Source organism: Oncorhynchus kisutch, unplaced genomic scaffold (genome assembly GCF_002021735.2).
Source record: "Oncorhynchus kisutch isolate 150728-3 unplaced genomic scaffold, Okis_V2 scaffold861, whole genome shotgun sequence".
NCBI classification, from domain to species: domain Eukaryota; kingdom Metazoa; phylum Chordata; class Actinopteri; order Salmoniformes; family Salmonidae; genus Oncorhynchus; species Oncorhynchus kisutch.
In genome coordinates this window covers 45001-65000 of record NW_022262806.1, presented here as the reverse complement: position 1 = coordinate 65000, position 20000 = coordinate 45001, and the positions used below count along the sequence as shown (strand labels likewise).

The window sequence follows — 20000 nt, the reverse complement described above, 5'->3', positions numbered from 1 at the left end:
ATGTATGTATGTATGTATGTATGTATGTAAGTATGTATGTATGTATGTATGTCGATATGTATGTATGTATGTATGTATGTATGTATGTATGTATGTATGTATGTATGTATGTATGTACAGTATGTATGTATGTATAGTATTACAGTATGTATGTATGTATGTATGTATGTATGTATGTACAGTATGTATGTATGTATGTATGTATGTATGTATGTATGTATGTATGTATGTATGTACGTATGTATGTATGTATGTACAGTATGTACAGTATGTATGTATGTATGTATGTATGTATGTATGTATGTATTGTATGTATGTATGTATGTATGTATGTACAGTATGTATGTATGTATGTATGTATGTACAGTATGTATGTATGTATGTACAGTATGTACAGTATGTATGTATGTATGTATGTAAGTATGTATGTATGTATGTATGTATGTCGATATGTATGTATGTATGTATGTATGTATGTATGTATGTATGTATGTATGTATGTATGTATGTATGTATGTATGTATGTATGTATGTACAGTATGTATGTATGTATGTAGTGATGTACAGTATGTATGTATGTATGTATGTATGTACAAGTATGTATGTATGTATGTATGTATGTATGTATGTATGTATGTATGTACAGTATGTATGTATGTATGTATGTATGTATGTATGTAGGTAGGTAGGTATGTACAGTATGTATGTATGTATGTATGTATGTATGTACAGTATGTATGTATGTATGTATGTCGATATGTATGTATGTATGTATGTATGTATGTATGTATGTATGTATGTACAGTATGTATGTATGTATAGTATTACAGTATGTATGTATGTACAGTATGTATGTATGTATGTATGTATGTATGTATGTATGTATGTATGTATGTATGTATGTATGTACAGTATGTATGTATGTACGTATGTATGTATGTATGTATGTATGTATGTATGTATGTATGTATGTATGTACAGTATGTACAGTATGTATGTATGTATGTACAGTATGTATGTACAGTATGTACAGTATGTATGTATGTATGTATGTATGTAAGTATGTATGTATGTATGTATGCCGATATGTATGTATGTATGTATGTATGTATGTATGTATGTATGTATGTATGTATGTATGTATGTATGTATGTATGTACAGTATGTACAGTATGTATGTATGTATGTACAGTATGTATGTACAGTATGTACAGTATGTATGTATGTATGTATGTATGTAAGTATGTATGTATGTATGTATGTATGTATGTATGTACAGTATGTACAGTATGTATGTATGTATGTACAGTATGTATGTACAGTATGTACAGTATGTATGTATGTATGTATGTATGTATGTATGTATGTATGTATGTATGTACGTATGTATGTATGTATGTATGTATGTATGTATGTATGTATGTATGTATGTATGTATGTATGTATGTATGTATGTATGTATGTATGTATGTATGTATGTATGTATGTATGTATGTATGTATGTATGTATGTATGTATGTATGTATGTATGTATGTATGTATGTATGTATGTATGTATGTATGTATGTATGTATGTATGTACAGTATGTATGTATGTATGTATGTATGTATGTATGTATGTATGTATGTATGTATGTATGTATGTATGTAGGTAGGTATGTAGGTAGGTATGTACAGTATGTACACTATATATACAAAAGTATGTGGAAACCCCTTCAAATGAGTGGATTCTATTTCAGCCACACCCGTTGCTGACAGGTGTATAAATCTCCATAGACAAATATTGGCAGTAGAATGGCCTTACTGAAGAGCTCAGTGACTTTCAACGTGGCACCGTCATAGGATGTCATTTCTCCAAAAAGTCAGTTTGTCACATTTCTGTGAATAGGTTTACATGGCCGAGCAGCAGCACACCAGCCTAAGATCACCATGCGCAATGCCAAGCATCGGCAGGAGTGGTGTGAATTTCGCCACCATTGGACTCTGGAGCAGTGGAAATGTGTTCTCTGGAGTGATGAATCACGCTTCACCATCTAGCAGTCCAACGGACAAATCTGGGTTTGGTGGATGCCAGGAGAACCGCACCTGCCCGAATGCATGGTGCCAACTGTTGAGGAAGGCCCTTTCCTGTTTCAGCATGACAATGCCCCCATGCACAATACGAGGTCCATACAGAAATGGTTTGTCGAGATCGGTGTGGAAGAACTTGACTGGCCTGCACAGAGCCCTGACCCTCAACCCCATCAAGCATCTTTGGGATGAATTCGAATGCCGACTGCGAGACAGGCCTAATCGCCCAACATCAGTGTCCAACCGCATAAATGCTCGTTGTTGAATGGAAGCAAGTCCCTGTAGCAATGTTCCAACATCTAGTGGAAAGCCTTCCCAGAAGAGTGGAGACTGTTATAGCAGCAAAGGGGGACCAACTCCATATTAATGACCATGACTTTGGAATGAGATGTTGGACGAGCAGTATGTACAGTATGTATGTGTGTGCGTGTTTGAGTGTGCGTGTGTGCATGTGTTCCTCAGCTGGTTGAGTTCTAAGCCCAGTATCAGGGTGGGACAGTCTCTAGGGACAGACACACACAATAAACAGAACACACACACACATTGTACCCTGTGTCAGCTCTATCTGAGCAGGGGAAGGACCAAATCATTTCAGATAAACAGAGAGCTTCACCCCAGAACCAAATCTGTCCTGTCAGTTATCAGTAACCCTGAAGGAAAGTAGCAGAGGCAAGGGGACCATTTCAGAGTAAAGACGCAGCCCGTCTGTGTGTGAGGAGGACAGCAATTAGTGTTCTGCTGTTAAACTAAATATTATCTTTACAAGGTCACTGCTACAACCTCCAGGGGTCACACCATCGCTAGAGACAGAGACCTACGTACGTCTTGCATCTCCTTGTGTGTGTGTGTATGTGTGTGTGTGTGTGTGTGTGTGTGTGTGTATATGTGTGCGTGCAAGCGTGTGTGTGTGTATGTGTGTGCACGTGTGCGTGTGTGACTACGTGTGCACGTGTGCATTTTTGTGTGTGTGTGCACATGTGCGCGTGTGTGTATACCGTATGTGTGCATGTTATAATGTGTGTGTGTGTGTGTGTGTGTGTGTGTGTGTGTGTGTGTGTGTGTGTGTGTGTGTGTGTGGTGTGTGTGTGTGTGTGTGGTGTGTGTGTGTGTGTGTGTGTGTGTGTGTGTGTGTGTGTGTGTGTATGTGTGTGTGTGTGTGTGTGTGTGTGTGTGTGTGTGTGTACATGTTTTCTAAGGAGTTACATTTGTGTCATTAATATCAAGAAAAGCATCTGAAATCGAGAACAAAATTCTTAGTGCTGCAAACAATAATATTGATATTGAAAGCAAAACATAAATCCAAAAGTATCATTTTTAAATGTGCACACAAATGAATTGTAAAGGAATGCAATAGTTTTAAATGAAACATTTTCAATAAAAACTTGATCGTGATCAAATGCCTCCCTCTTCGCCTACAATCATTTTTCTGCCGTTTCAAGTTTGGCACATTCCAACATCACCCCACCCTGCATCCCACTGATGGTTTGCCTCTGGAGCTAAACAGGGTTGGTCCTGGTTGGTCCCTGGATGGGAGACCAGATGTTACTGGAAGTGGTGCTGGAGGCCAGTAGGGGCACCCTTCCTTCTAGTCTTTCTCTGTGTCATTAAACATCCCACCAATCAAAACATGAAGTGGATATAATACTCCAGAACTGGTTGACCAATAAGGATGCATCAACTATGCTACCCTCTAAGCCCCGCCTACATGGAATGGATTTATATGGAGCCTTTATACTTACTGAAGTACTTTCTGTTTTTTATGTCTTGCTTTCAATATCATTATCTTTATTTGCAATACGGCCCAATAGTAACTCCACAGTTTTTTACCAGAGTTCAGAGCACACCAGGACGCTGGTGGGGGCAACCAACAGCAAACATCCAATAGGCCTGGACATTTTCCAGACCTCAGTCTTTCAGCAGATGTGGAAAATTACCGTCATTTAGGAACACAGCGTGACAGGCACAGTGTTCAACAACAAACCATGTTTCTGGACAATAAAACACACTGTTGTGTATGAAGCAAACCATGTCACGCTATCAACACTGTCAGCTGTCCTCATTCTGAGAACATGTCAATTCTGACAGACAGACAGAGGTATAAATGAGAACTGTGATCCTACCTCTCTCACACTGTGCCCCCGTGAAGCCGTAGGTACAAACACAGCGGTTAGGAGCCACACACCGTCCTCCATTCTGACAACCTGTCTCACACACCGCTGCATGGGAGAGAGGGAGAGAGAAAGACAGTATAGGTTAGGATCCCACCTATAGTGTTTATACAGTGTTTCTACAGGTGGCTGTATATTGGTTGTACAGTGGTTGTGTAGAGGTTGTGTAATAGTTGTGTAGTGGTTGTAAAGTGGTCGTATAATGGTTGTATTGTGTGATATAGTGGTTGTGTGTACATAGCGGTTCTTACGTTGACCACAGTGGTTTCCCACGTATCCTTTCTGACACTGGCAGTGGTCATCAGCACAGCTCCACCGTTCATACAGCGGATGTTACAGTTTTGGGACTGGTGGGGGTTTGGAGGGAGGGAGAGAGAGAGAGAGAGAGAGAGAGAGAGAGAGAGAGGAGAGAGAGAGAGAGAGGAGAGGGAGAGAGAGAGAGAGAGGGAGAGAGAGAGAGAGAGAGAGAGAGAGGAGAGAGAAGGAGAGAGAGAGAGAGAAAGAAAGAAAGCGAGAAAGAGAGAGAGAGAGAGAGAGAGAGAGAGAGGGGAGGGGGAGGAAGAGAGAGAGAGAGAGAGAGAGAAGAGAGAGAGAGAGAGGGAAGAGAGAGAGAGAGAAAGAAAGAAAGAGAGAAGAGAGAGAGGGGAGAGAGAGAGAGAGATGAGAGATAGAGAGAGAGGAGAGAGAGAGAGAAAGAAGAGAGACAGGAGAGGAGAGAGAGAGAAGAGAGATAGAAGAGAGAGAGAGAGAAGGGAGAGAGAGGGCGAGAGGGAGAGAGAGGGAGGGGGAGAGAGAGAGAGAGAGAGAGAGAGGGAGGGAGAGGAAAGAAAGAGTAAAAGAGAGGAAGAGAGAGAGAAGAGAAGAGAGAGAGAGAGAGAGGAAGAGAGGAGAAGAGGAGAAGAGGGAGGGAGGAGAGGAGAGAGAGAAGGAGAGGGAGGGAGGAGAAGGGGGGAGAGACGGGGGGAGGAAGAGAGAGAGAGAGAGAGAGAGAGAGAGAGACGGGGAGAGAGAGGAGAGAGAGAGAGAGAGAGAGAGAGGGGAGGGGAGGAGAGAGAGAGAGAGAGAGAGGAGGGGAGGGAGAGAGAGAGAGAGAGAGAGAGGAGAGAGAGAGAGAGAGAGAGAGAGGAGGATGAGAAGAGAGAGAGAAGAAGAGAGGAGAAGAGAGAGAGAGAGAGAGAGAGAGAGAGAGAGAGGGAGGAGGAGGGAGGAGAGAGATGGAGAGAGGGAGGGGGAGGGAGAGAGATACGCAGAACTGAGAGAGAGAGAGAAAGCTTACAACACAAACACACAGATAGGGCTACACTTTCAGTACAAACGCACCAAAATTCCCTCCGAATTGTGTTTATCATAAATCCCATTCAGATATAATATTCGCTCAAATTGATTGTGTGAAAACAGATGAGCACACGGTCCAACACTGCTCTGAGCTGCTCTACTCAACGCTGCAACAAGGATTAGTAGATGTTGACTATGGAACTCTTCCAACACACACACCCATTCTGCCCTGAGACTGAACAATCAGCTTCACAGTTCAGCTGCTATTCAAGGGAGAGCGGCACGGCAAAATAGATCAATTCTTCATGAGCTCTGTGCTGTACTGTATGGTGGGTTGTTTTTGGAGAGTTATGTTAAGTTTTGGTGGAGTGTCGTTGCACATTTTAGATTCTGTGCAGCTAGTCTTTTCAGTAGGCAAGAAACAGGAGAAGACTTTTTGAAACAGAGTGAAACAGGGAGGTACTACCTGAACCTGTTCAATAAGAAAGGCTCACTTTCATTTCTCTGTTTCAAAGTATTTTGCTACGGTGTGCCCTACTGAACACCACCCTGCTCCCAGCACACACACTCTAACACGACCAGGGAGGGAGAACCCTGAGACAGGATATAACATCATCCAATAGTCATGGTAGAAACCACAAAACAATCTGCACCTGTAGCAATCACTGCCAAAACAACAGCCTCCCTCCTCCCTCCATCCCTCCTTCCCACCCACCCTCCCTCCTAGTCCATCAGCTCTAACAGCCTCCCTCCTAGTCCATCAGCTCTAACAGCCTCCCTCTTCCCTCCATCCCTCCTTCCCGCCCACCCTCCCTCCTAGTCCATGAGCTCTAACAGCCTCCCTCCTCCCTCCCTCCTCCCGCCCACCCTCCCTCCTAGTACATCAGCTCTAACAGCCTCCCTCCTCCCTCCCTCCTTCCCACCCACCCTCCCTCCTAGTCCATGAGCTCTAACAGCCTCCCTTCTTCCCTCCCTCCTTCCCACCCACCCTCCCTCCTAGTACATCAGCTCTAACAGCCTCCCTCCTCCCTCCCCTCCTTCCCACCCCACCCTCCCTCCTAGTACATTCAGCTCTAACAGCCTCCCTCTCCCCTCCCTCCTTCCCACCCACCCTCCCTCCTAGTACATCAGCTCTAACAGCCTCCCTCCTCCCTCCCTCCTTCCCGCCCACCCTCCCTCCTAGTACATCAGCTCTAACAGCCTCCCTCCCTCCTCCCTCCCTCCTTCCCACCCACCCTCCCTCCTAGTCCATGAGCTCTAACAGCCTCCCTCCTCCCTCCCTCCTTCCCACCCACCCTCCCTCCTAGTACATCAGCTCTAACAGCCTCCCTCTCCCTCCCTCCTTCCCGCCCACCCTCCCTCCTAGTACATCAGCCTCTAACAGCCTCCCTCCTCCCTCCCTCCTTCCTACCCACCCTCCCTCGCTAGTCCATGAGCTCTAACAGCCTCCCTCCTCCCTCCTCCTTCCCACCCACCCTCCCTCCTAGTACATCAGCTCTAACAGCCTCCCTCCTAGTACATCAGCTCTAACAGCCTCCCTCCTAGTCCATCAGCTCTAACAGCCTCCTCCCTCCTAGTCCATCAGCTCTAACAGCCTCCCTCCTAGTCCATCAGCTCTAACAGCCTCCTCCCTCCTAGTACATCAGCTCTAACAGCCTCCTCCCTCCTAGTACATCAGCTCTAACAGCCTCCCTCCTAGTCCATCAGCTCTAACAGCCTCCTCCCTCCTAGTCCATCAGCTCTAACAGCCTCCTCCCTCCTAGTCCATCAGCTCTAACAGCCTCCCTCCTAGTCCATCAGCTCTAACAGCCTCCTCCCTCCTAGTACATCAGCTCTAACAGCCTCCTCCCTCCTAGTCCATCAGCTCTAACAGCCTCCCTCCTAGTCCATCAGCTCTAACAGCCTCCCTCCTAGTCCATCAGCTCTAACAGCCTCCCTCCTAGTCCATCAGCTCTAACAGCCTCCCTCCTAGTCCATCAGCTCTAACAGCCTCCCTCCTAGTCCATCAGCTCTAACAGCCTCCCTCCCTCCTAGTCCATCAGCTCTAACAGCCCAGCCCTGCAGCTCTCCAACTCTGTAACTCTGAATCTCAGTTCTCCAGAGAAGGAAACAGAACAGATTTCTGCATCTGAGTTCTCTGTTTCACACCTCTCAACACCAGCCATTGTTTATGCTGCCAAGTGGGAAAAATATGTTGCAGACTTCAGTGATGTGTAACAGTGGATGTCTTTTTTTAAATCCACAGAGGAGAGTTAGAGGGAAGCAGAGGGATGGGGCGTGGTGGACCTAGACTTGGCTGACTGGGTCCACTTTTCTCATACATGGATCTAGAATATCTATTATCTGTTTCATATGTTGAAGTCCTTGTTAGTAAAGGCAGTGAAAGGCCTTTGAAATGGAAGAATGGACACCAGGCTAAAGTAAGGTGGTGATAGACTACAGTCAGATGTGGGCTGGGGTGTGGTGGGCCTGGGGATAAGGCTGTTCCTTCCTAAACACAGTTCACATTTATCTGGCTCATACAGGGAAACTAAGGGCTGGATTCATTCAGTAGATCAGCGTTATAGCTGCTTTTGTGGAGACCGCATTCTCAGTAAACGATCTATATGTCATCTCAATCAAAAATGACCTTCACATTTCAACCGCACTACAATGCAGATGTTCGGCGCTACGGACTGAATCCAGCCCTAAAGCTTTTAAAGACAAAGTCCCTGTAAAGCAGTGTTCTATCTGAATGTGTAGAGATACGGTTGATAGACACTGTTGTACATCATTCTAGCTTATTGTTCTGCTCTGGTGTTGGTCTGACAGTACCTGACATGGATCCACAAGAAGGAGAGATGGATCCGGTAGGACAGGTACACATGTTGGGTCTGGAGCAGAACCCGTCTCCACACGAGCTCCGACAGATAGCTGCAGAGGACCAGAGAGACAACACACCTCAGAACCACACACAGTCTGCATGGATCTATAAACACAGTCATCTGAGTTGATTATGAGGAGGAGAGATTCTCCTAATCTTACAGGACAGCACATTCAAATGTTATGCCCATAGGGCCTAGAGTGGTGCAGGTCAGGTTACCTGGTTAGGAAAAACTCTGGTCCATCTAGTCTACAATAGAAGGGTTTTTATTGGTGTCACTAGCTTTCTCCCCCTTCAGTCTCTCACTGTAGAGTTTGACCATCCCAGCTAACCAGAAGAGAGACCTCATCAGGAGCTTTCATTTGAAACATACAACTCCTGTTGGCCAAATATGTCTGTTCTGTTGCTCAGCCCTCATCATGGCTGGTATGGGGTTTAGTACTGTAATACTGGAGTCCATCTGGTAGGACTGTGGTGCTGCTATTTTCTACCCAGAATTCACTACTTTTTGGGTGGTCATACAGTACAGACTTAACGACCTGTATTCAGGCAGGCAGCCTGGAGCTGGTACACCCCACCCCCGATCCCTCCTGCTACCATAGCAAACCCCCCCCCCCCCTCCCAGCCTAGTCAGGTAGAGGGAGGCAGGGAGCATGGGGAGAGTGACCCTGTGTCCCAAGACTCCACTGCTAAACAATGTCATTAGAGGCAGGCAGGCAGCCAGGCCGCAATCACAATCCCAATCACACAGTCCTGTGCAACCCCACCACCCTGCTACGGGCTTCCTGAACCCAACTCTGATACAGTTCCCTGCTTTCCTGAGAGAGAGAGAGAGAGAGAGAGAGAGAGAGAAAGAGAGAGAGAAAGAGAAAGAGAGAGAGAGAGAGATGCCTGCTACTCTCTGGCCAGGGCAAAATAACATCTCAGAGAGTAGACCCATTCAGACTCAGGAGACAAACTGACATCACCTTTCATTTGACTGAAGTATCACTTCACTGTTTCACTTCTCTGATCTGAACAGTTCAGGCTCACTTTAACCCTGGCATTATAGCATATCATGTTGGTCCCACGCACATACTGTATAGTAAGTAGCCTACGGACTGGGGTCATTGGTAGCTTGAGGGTTAAACACCTTCAGTACGTTTTGATTTCCAGTCTTATCAGAGTATGACGGGATAGCTAAGTCTTAATGAGTTAGTTATCTCAGAGCCATGCTGTGTCTGGCTAAGCTAATTGGACAAACAGCACTAGCTGCCCATAGAGAGAGCTGGGCCGCCTCCCTACTGCGCCACAGGACATTGTGGGCCAGGACCACAGCGTTCTGGAACAGGACCGGGTTTGGGCCCGCCCACCAGCCTGGCTCAGACACAAACACACTAACCTCATAGTGTTACAAGCACTCATCATACTATACTCAACACTACACAGTACACCCTGCCTTACCTTCACAGACATATGACTATGAGACAGTCAGTACACCCTAACTTACCTACACAGACATATTACTATAACACATGCACAATATGTTAGGCTTCCCAAGAACACATTTGCCCATATACATTAACTACAAACAGCACAGAACAAATAGTAATATACAGTACCATTGGGTTTAGAAAACCATGGTGTGTAGATAAGAGACAGTAGACAGAAAACAGACAGAGAGAGACTCACGGACGATGCACTGGTTGCCCCCAGTCAGAGTCTTCCATCCTGGACAGCAGTAGGAGTTGAAACGAGAGCCACACACATTGGGCCCTGCGGAAGAGGAGAGACAGACACACAGTATCACTGGTTAAACACTTTCTGGAGCCCCACACACACCTCATTCTACAACCAGGGTCCTGTCTGGAGACCCCCTGGTTAAACACTTTCTGGAGCCCACACACACCTCATTCTACAGCCATGGTCCTGTCTGGAGACCCCCTGGTTAAACACTTTCTGGAGCCCACACACACGTCATTCTACAGCCATGGTCCTGTCTGGAGACCCCCTGGTTAAACACTTTCTGGAGCCCACACACACCTCATTCTACAGCCATGGTCCTGTCTGGAGACCCCCTGGTTAAAGACTTTCTGGAGCCCACACACACCTCATTCTACAACCATGGTCCGTCCTGTCTGGAGACCCCCTGGTTAAACACTTTCTGGAGCCCACACACCTCATTCTACAACATGGTCCTGCCTGGAGACCCCTGCCTTCGGTGCACATAATTGTTCCAGCCCAGCACTAACACAACTGGTTTAATCAAAGCTTGAAGATGTACTGGATTAGTGGATCTCAATGATACAGTATATAGTCATGGGATCAATGTTATTGTGAACAAAGCAACAGTAAACATGTCATCCCCCACGACAATCAGGTCAGTGCTGTCTGAGATATCACATGTGACGAACATACGAACGGACGAACATACAAACGTACGGAGACAGAGTTTGAATGTTGTGTAATAGGAAGAAAGGCTTCACACAGCATAGCACGCTTTCAGACTGTGTCTGTTGCAACCACAGACTGTTTAGTACATCATGGGTTGCAACACTCCGTGACTGGGCTCCATCTAGTGACTGTATTGCCAGCGGGAAAAACAGCACAACACAGTGGCCTGTATGCTGAACTGCAGTACCTGATCCTTCACTGTGAGAGTTAAAAGTGTCGCTCTGCCTGAATGGAGAACGGTTCTGATGAATTAACTCACAATAAACACACTTCAAACAACCATAGCTTGTGAGCCCTGGAGATTAGGCATTGATCCATCTATGACAGTATCAGCTGTCTACAGTCATGATATACATACAAATGTGCACACACACACACACGCACACACACACACACACACACACACACACACACACACACACACACACACACACACACACACACACACACACACACACACACACACACCACACACACACACACACACACACACACACACACACACACACACACACACACACACACACACACACACACACACACCACCTCTCAAGCAGTGACCCACTGTGTACAGCTGCTGATGTGCTTTAAAAAGCAGGGTGTGGTGTTTAGGACTAGAGAAAATATTAAACTGCTTCTCTCTCTCCATCCCTCCCTCCTTCTCTCTCTCTCTCTCTCTCTCTCTACATCCCTCCCTCCTCTCTCCATCCCTCCCTCTCTCTCTCTCTCCCCTCTCTCTCTCCCTCTCTTTTCTCTCTCTCTCTCTCTCCCTCCCTCTCTCTAACTCTCTCTCTCTCTCTCTCTCTCTCTCTCCCTCTCTCTAACTCTCCCTCTCTCTCTCTCTCTCTCTCTCTCTCCCCCTCTCTCTCTCCCTCTCTTTTCTCTCTCTCTCTCTCTCCCTCCCTCCTCTCTCTCTCTCTCTCTCTCTCTCTCTCTCTCTCCCTCTCTCTAACTCTCCCTCTCTCTCTCTCTCCCTCCCTCTCTTTTCTCTCTCTCTTTTCTCTCTCTCAGTCCAGCAGGCATTCCGACAGCCCCACACCGCCAATGGGCTCCTTTGTTTGGATATAATTTATTGTTGCAGCCGACAGGAATGTGATATTCTTGCCAGTATTTAATTACTAAACTTTCATCCTAACTTCTCATCACAGAGAATCCCACCTGTTGGGGTCCAGCGATGGCATTCTGAACAAATTAACAAAAGGAAAATGTTAAACTCTCCTGTGACCTTGTCTTCAGTAATGACCACTGACTAGTAGACCACAGCAGTAGGTCTACAGTGGTAGTAATGACCTGACTAGTAGACCACAGCAGTAGGTCTACAGAGGTAGTAATGACCTGACTAGTAGACCACAGCAGTAGGTCTACAGAGGTAGTAATGACCTGACTAGTAGACCACAGCAGTAGGTCTACAGAAGTAGTAATGACCTGACTAGTAGACCACAGCAGTAGACCTACAGAAGTAGTAATGACCTGACTAGTAGACCACAGCAGTAGACCTACAGAAGTAGTAATGACCTGACTAGTAGACCACAGCAGTAGGACCTAGAGTGGTAGTAATGACCTGACTAATAGACCACAGCAGTAGGTCTACAGAGGTAGTAATGACCTGACTAGTAGACCACAGCAGTAGGTCTACAGAAGTAGTAATGACCTGACTAGTAGACCACAGCAGTAGACCTACAGAAGTAGTAATGACCTGACTAGTAGACCACAGCAGTAGTCCTACAGAAGTAGTAATGACCTGACTAGTAGACCACAGCAGTAGGTCTAAAGAGGTAGTAATGACCTAACTAATAGACCACAGCAGTAGACCTACAGAAGTAGTAATGACCTGACTAGTAGACCACAGCAGTAGACCTACAGAGGTAGTAATGACCTGACTAATAGACCACAGCAGTAGACCTACAGAGGTAGTAATGACCTGACTAGTAGACCACAGCAGTAGACCTACAGAGGTAGTAATGACCTGACTAATAGACCACAGCAGTAGACCTACAGAGGTAGTAATGACCTGACTAGTAGACCACAGCAGTAGGATCTACAGTGGTAGTAATGACCTGACTAATAGACCACAGCAGTAGGACCTACAGTGGTAGTAATGACCTGACTAGTAGACCACAGCAGTAGGACCTACCTGACTAGTAGACCACAGCAGTAGACCTACAGAGGTAGTAATGACCTGACTAATAGACCACAGCAGTAAGACCTACAGTGGTAGTAATGACCTGACTAGTAGACCACAGCAGTAGGACCTACAGTGGTAGTAATGACCTGACTAATAGACCACAGCAGTAGGACCTACAGAGGTAGTAATGACCTGACCAGTAGACCACAGCAGTAGGACCTACAGTGGTAGTAATGACCTGACTAGTAGACCTACAGTGGTAGTAATGACCTGACTAGTAGACCACAGCAGTAGGATCTACAGTGGTAGTAATGACCTGACTAGTAGACCACAGCAGTAGGTCTACAGAGGTAGTAATGACCTGACTAGTAGACCACAGCAGTAGGTCTACAGAGGTAGTAATGACCTGACTAGTAGACCACAGCAGTAGGTCTACAGAAGTAGTAATGACCTGACTAGTAGACCACAGCAGTAGACCTACAGAAGTAGTAATGACCTGACTAGTAGACCACAGCAGTAGACCTACAGAAGTAGTAATGACCTGACTAGTAGACCACAGCAGTAGGACCTAGAGTGGTAGTAATGACCTGACTAATAGACCACAGCAGTAGGTCTACAGAGGTAGAAATGACCTGACTAATAGACCACAGCAGTAGGTCTACAGAGGTAGTAATGACCTGACTAGTAGACCACAGCAGTAGGCCTACAGAAGTAGTAATGACCTGACTAGTAGACCACAGCAGTAGACCTACAGAAGTAGTAATGGCCTGACTAGTAGACCACAGCAGTAGTCCTACAGAAGTAGTAATGACCTGACTTGTAGACCACAGCAGTAGGTCTAAAGAGGTAGTAATGACCTAACTAATAGACCACAGCAGTAGACCTACAGAAGTAGTAATGACCTGACTAGTAGACCACAGCAGTAGACCTACAGAGGTAGTAATGACCTGACTAATAGACCACAGCAGTAGACCTACAGAGGTAGTAATGACCTGACTAGTAGACCACAGCAGTAGACCTACAGAGGTAGTAATGACCTGACTAATAGACCACAGCAGTAGACCTACAGAGGTAGTAATGACCTGACTAGTAGACCACAGCAGTAGGATCTACAGTGGTAGTAATGACCTGACTAATAGACCACAGCAGTAGGACCTACAGTGGTAGTAATGACCTGACTAGTAGACCACAGCAGTAGGACCTACCTGACTAGTAGACCACAGCAGTAGACCTACAGAGGTAGTAATGACCTGACTAATAGACCACAGCAGTAAGACCTACAGTGGTAGTAATGACCTGACTAGTAGACCACAGCAGTAGGACCTACAGTGGTAGTAATGACCTGACTAATAGACCACAGCAGTAGGACCTACAGTGGTAGTAATGACCTGACTAATAGACCACAGCAGTAGGACCTACAGAGGTAGTAATGACCTGACCAGTAGACCACAGCAGTAGGACCTACAGTGGTAGTAATGACCTGACTAGTAGACCTACAGTGGTAGTAATGACCTGACTAGTAGACCACAGCAGTAGGATCTACAGTGGTAGTAATGACCTGACTAATAGATCACAGCAGTAGGACCTACAGTGGTAGTGATGACCTGACTAGTAGACCACAGCAGTAGGACCTACAGAGGTAGTAATGACCTGACTAATAGACCACAGCAGTAGACCTACAGAGGTAGTAATGACCTGACCAGTAGACCACAGCAGTAGGACCTACAGTGGTAGTAATGACCTGACTAGTAGACCACAGCAGTAGACCTACAGTGGTAGTAATGACCTGACTAGTAGACCACAGCAGTAGGACCTACAGTGGTAGTGATGACCTGACTAGTAGACCACAGCAGTAGGACCTACAGTGGTAGTAATGACCTGACTAATGGACCACAGCAGTAGGACCTACAGTGGTAGTGATGACCTGACTAGTAGACCACAGCAGTAGACCTACAGAGGTAGTAATGACCTGACTAGTAGACCACAGCAGTAGACCTACAGAGGTAGTAATGACCTGACTAGTAGACCACAGCAGTAGACCTACAGAGGTAGTAATGACCTGACTAGTAGACCACAGCAGTAGACCTACAGAGGTAGTAATGACCTGACTAGTAGACCACAGCAATAGGACCTACAGTGGTAGTGATGACCTGACTAGTAGACCACAGCAGTAGACCTACAGAGGTAGTAATGACCTGACTAGTAGACCACAGCAGTAGACCTATAGAGGTAGTAATGACCTGGCTAGTAGACCACAGCAGTAGACCTACAGAGGTAGTAATGACCTGACTAGTAGACCACAGCAGTAGGACCTACAGTGGTAGTGATGACCTGACTAGTAGACCACAGCAGTAGACCTACAGAGGTAGTAATGACCTGACTAGTATACTAGATTCTTATTGAACATGCACTAGTGAGGGAGAATGAGGATGTTTATAATCCTGTAGATGATAGATTAAGTAAGCAACTAACATCTCCCTCATCAATACAGAGTGATATATAATGTAGAACTACATGCATGACACTGTGACAGGTTAACTACCTACAGAACACATATGTTTAAAACGTATGGACTATAATGATGTAGTAATGACAGACCATTAGTAACAACTTCATTAGACTATGCCTACAAGGTGTAAATGAAGGTAAGGTGCTGGTGACTGTCTCATAAGGGATAAGTGATAATAGATCGAGCCATTGCCTACCCTTTGAGGACGTCTGTCCCTCCTCCCCTCCGCTTGGCCCGGCTGGCTCTGGGTTGGGACGGAGTCTGCATGGCCGGCTCGCTGTCTACAGTTAATAACGGCAAAGACACCAGCTCGCCTTCGGTAAGTCTAGCTTCTCCTCCGGTTCCCCCAGCCTGCTCAGCCTCAGCCCCGCCAGGCTCCGTCCACAGCGAAAGGACCGCCACCAGACCCACCGCCAGCCTCACCAGCCGCCCCCGACACATTGCCACAGGCCTGGTGATCTTCTCACAAGTACACAATAACTCCACTTTTTGGTCAAAAAAACTGTTGTATTTTCGGTTTTAAGTCGCGCTTCTCCTAAATCCAACGGGGCTCAGGGAAATAGTCCCGAGTCAAGCTGCAAAAAAAATATCAGATTGTTTTTCAGAAACAAGCAGAGAAATGTGCAGCGCAGAAGATGCTGCAATTTGGAGAAAAATAACTGGGCTATGATACTTTTCTATAGACACTACGACTGTCTGCACGGAATGCATCTCTGGCAGATGTTGAGGTTACAGACGAAGTATCTAACAATAATTTGTATAAATAATGCAAATAGTCCAATAAGAACATAAGTGGTACTTCAAGTTTGTTTTAATTCAAATCTAAAAGCATTGTGCAATTAATTGCGCAGGAGAAAATGCCTACCTTCTCTCCACAGCTGGAGACAGTCGTCAAAGCAGTCCAGGCGCAGTACCCCACGTACTTGCTGTTCCAGAATAAACGACTTCAAGAAAAGAAGAAGAAGAATGGAAAATAACCTCCAGTGACAAAATCAAATTGTCAATAGTCTAGCAATGTGTTCTCTCTTTATTAAATCCGACACATCCGAGATGATCAGGATGCCTTGATTCTGTATGGCGTGATCAGAGGCGTTGAGACATTCTACACTATAGGTGGAGAGAGGCGTTGAGACATTCTACAGTAGCCGTGGAGAAGATAGGTCTTCTTCCCTGTCCTTCTCCCCTGCTCTCTTTCTCTCCCTGTCTCTCACACAGCCAAACTCACTCACTCCCCATCCCTGCCCTCCTCAACTTTCCCCAAAATGTTTTTGTCCTCTCGCGATACATACATTCCAGTCAAACAAGGGTCCACTACTGGTACCGTTAGAAACACAACGTTAATGTTATAGCGCCATAGCGAGAGGGGGAGACACTTCATACAACATTAGCACTTAGAGGTTTGTTAGAATAATGTAAAGAGTAAAGACACCTACTTTGTTTTCAGCAGGTAAGATAGGCCTATGTGATTGTGATAGAACAAAACTCATCCATGATATTTAAAGCACAGTGTAACCAAGACAAGCCTAATCTCAGAACACATACCTTACATTTTGGTAATTACCATTTATGTTACATAGTCTGTCCACTGTGAAAGCTTTACACTGCGTACATTTAATGACAATATTGAGTAAAACCACAGAAGACAGTTTTTACAAACAGTGTGGAGGTGGAAGGTGGTCATGTAAGGACACCTGTTGTGTCTGTGAGCAGGTTGAAAACCATTTGGAACTGATTGGAATAATTTGGGACTGAAGTCCCAATTTGGGACTGTTCACATTTTGCAATGTGTTCTGAGACTCCACCACTCAGAGGTGATATCACTATGCTCTTTAATTAAACATTTCAACAACAACGCCCACACGTCTCTTTCTCTCTCTCCCTCTCTGTGTCCCTCTCTCTCTCTTTCTCTACAACGAAGTGTATCAGGGAATGTCAGAGTCTTTGTGTGTGTGTGTGTGTGTGTGTGTGTGTGTGTGTGTGTGTGTGTGTGTGTGTGTGTGTGTGTGTGTGTGTGTGTGTGTGTGTGTGTGTGTGTGTGTGTGTGTGTGTGTGTGTGTGTGTGTGCTTGCGAGTGTCTGTGTTCTGGAGGAGAGAGGGATGCTTATCCAGCCAGTGGTTGTGGCATTAAAACGAATCATACACAGACTGTTCTGGAGATGTTAGGAAATTAGACCAGAGAGCAGAGCATGCCAGGGACACAACTTCCTCCTGCCATCTATCTATCCCTCCCTCTCTCCTTCACTCCCTCTCTCCCTCCCTCCCTCCCCCCTCTCTCTCTCCTTCACTCCCTCTCTCCCTCCCCCCTCTCTCTCTCCTTCACTCTCTCTCTTCCACTGTCACTCCCTCTCTCCCTCCCTTCCGCCCTCGATCCCAACCTCCCTACCACCATCCCTCGTTACCTCTGTCCCTTTTTCCCATAGGCCCTCTATCTATCCTATCCTCCAAACACTCCCTCCTTCCCATAGGCCCTCTATCTATCCTATCCTCCAAACTCTCCCTCCTTCCCATAGGCCCTCTATCTATCCTATCCTCCAAACACTCCCTCCTTCCCATAGGCCCTCTATCTATCCTATCCTCCAAACACTCCCTCCTTCCCATAGGCCCTCTATCTCTCCTATCCTCCAAACTCTCCCTCCTTCCCATAGGCCCTCTATCTATCCTATCCTCCAAACTCTCCCTCCTTCCCATAGGCCCTCTATCTATCCTATCATCCAAACTCTCCCTCCTTCCCATAGGCCCTCTATCTATCCTATCCTCCAAACTCTCCCTCCTTCCCATAGGCCCTCTATCTATCCTATCCTCCAAACTCTCCCTCCTTCCCAAAGGCCCTCTATCTATCCTATCATCCAAACTCTCCCTCCTTCCCATAGGCCCTCTATCTATCCTATCCTCCAAACTCTCCCTCCTTCCCATAGGCCCTCTATCTATCCTATCCTCCAAACTCTCCCTCCTTCCCATAGGCCCTCTATCTAACCTATCCTCCAAACTCTCCCTCCTTCCCATAGGCCATCTATATATCCTATCCTCCAAACTCTCCCTCCTTCCCATAGGCCCTCTATCTATCCTATCCTCCAAACTCTCCCTCCTTCCCATAGGCCATCTATCTATCTTTCTAGAGGAGAGTGGCCCATTTCTAAGTTTCTAAACATGGGAATGGGTTGTTATGAACGTGTGTAAGAGAGAACCACAGCCGGATGGAGTTAGAGTTGGAGTAGAGGGCTCATTCAGGCAGCAGAGTAGAGATCTCCTGTAGTGTATCTGACTGAGGGGCTGTGGTGGGTTGGGGACCATCTCTCACCCAGTCCAGGTACTGTAATCCTACCATCTCTCACCCAGTCCAGGCACTGTAATCCTACCATCTCTCACCCAGTCCAGGCACTGTAATCCTACCATCTCTCACCCAGTCCAGGTACTGCAATCCTACCATCTCTCACCCAGTCCAGGTACTGTAATCCTACCATCTCTCACCCAGTCCAGGCACTGTAATCCTACCATCTCTCACCCAGTCCAGGCACTGTAATCCTACCATCTCTCACCCAGTCCAGGCACTGTAATCCTACCATCTCTCACCCAGTCCAGGCACTCTAATCCTATCATCTCTCACCCAGTCCAGGCACTGTAATCCTACCATCTCTCACCCTTGTCCAGGCACTGTAATCCTACCATCCCTTACCCAGTCCAGGCACTGTAATCCTACCATCCCTTACCCAGTCCAGGCACTGTAATCCTACCATCTCTCACCCAGTCCAGGCACTGTAATCCTACCATCCGTTACCCAGTCCAGGCACTGTAATCATACCATCTCTCACCCAATCCAGACACTGTAATCCTACCATCTCTCACCCAGTCCAGGCACTGTAATCCTACCATCTCTCACCCAGTCCAGGCACTGTAATCCTACCATCTCTCACCCAGTCCAGACACTGTAATCCTACCATCTCTCACCCAGTCCAGACACTGTAATCCTACCATCTCTCACCCAGTCCAGGCACTGTAATCCTACCATCTCTCACCCAGTCCAGGCACTGTAATCCTACCATCTCTCACCCAGTCCAGGCACTGTAATCCTACCATCTCTCACCCAGTCCAGGCACTGTAATCCTACCATCTCTCACCCAGTCCAGGCACTGTAATCCTACCATCTCTCACCCAGTCCAGGCACTGTAATCCTACCATCCCTTACCCAGTCCAGGCACTGTAATCCTACCATCCCTTACCCAGTCCAGGCACTGTAATCATACCATCTCTCACCCAGTCCAGACACTGTAATCCTACCATCTCTCACCCAGTCCAGGCACTGTAATCCTACCATCTCTCACCCAGTCCAGGCACCTTAATCCTACCATCTCTCACCCAGTCCAGACACTGTAATCCTACCATCTCTCACCCAGTCCAGACACTGTAATCCTACCATCTCTCACCCAGTCCAGGCACTGTAATCCTACCATCTCTCACCCAGTCCAGGCACTGTAATCCTACCATCTCTCACCCAGTCCAGGCACTGTAATCCTACCATCTCTCACCCAGTCCAGGCACTGTAATCCTACCATCTCTCAC

At 46.4% G+C, this 20000-nt stretch overlaps 1 protein-coding gene and 1 pseudogene across 2 annotated transcripts in view; both read right to left on the bottom strand.

The window, feature by feature from the left end:
- LOC109884995 (fibrillin-1-like) overlaps window positions 1-7678 on the bottom strand; it is a 68158-nt pseudogene extending 60480 nt beyond the window's left edge. Inside the window, exons 1-3 of the transcript XR_004207768.1 lie at window positions 7662-7678; window positions 4490-4548; window positions 4191-4286 (exon numbers count right to left, since the gene is read on the bottom strand). The product of XR_004207768.1 is annotated as a fibrillin-1-like (transcript). The remainder of the gene's footprint in view (window positions 1-4190; window positions 4287-4489; window positions 4549-7661) is intronic.
- Window positions 7679-7768: 90 nt separating this feature from the next.
- LOC116362668 (fibrillin-1-like) lies at window positions 7769-16693 on the bottom strand. The gene is made up of 4 exons (XM_031816726.1): window positions 16309-16693; window positions 15640-16018; window positions 10048-10130; window positions 7769-8426 (listed from the first exon to the last, which is right to left on the bottom strand). Exons 2-4 carry the CDS (start codon window positions 15882-15884, stop codon window positions 8284-8286), a joined length of 471 nt encoding a protein of 156 aa, XP_031672586.1. The 5' UTR covers window positions 15885-16018; window positions 16309-16693; the 3' UTR covers window positions 7769-8283.
- Window positions 16694-20000: the final 3307 nt, after the last annotated feature.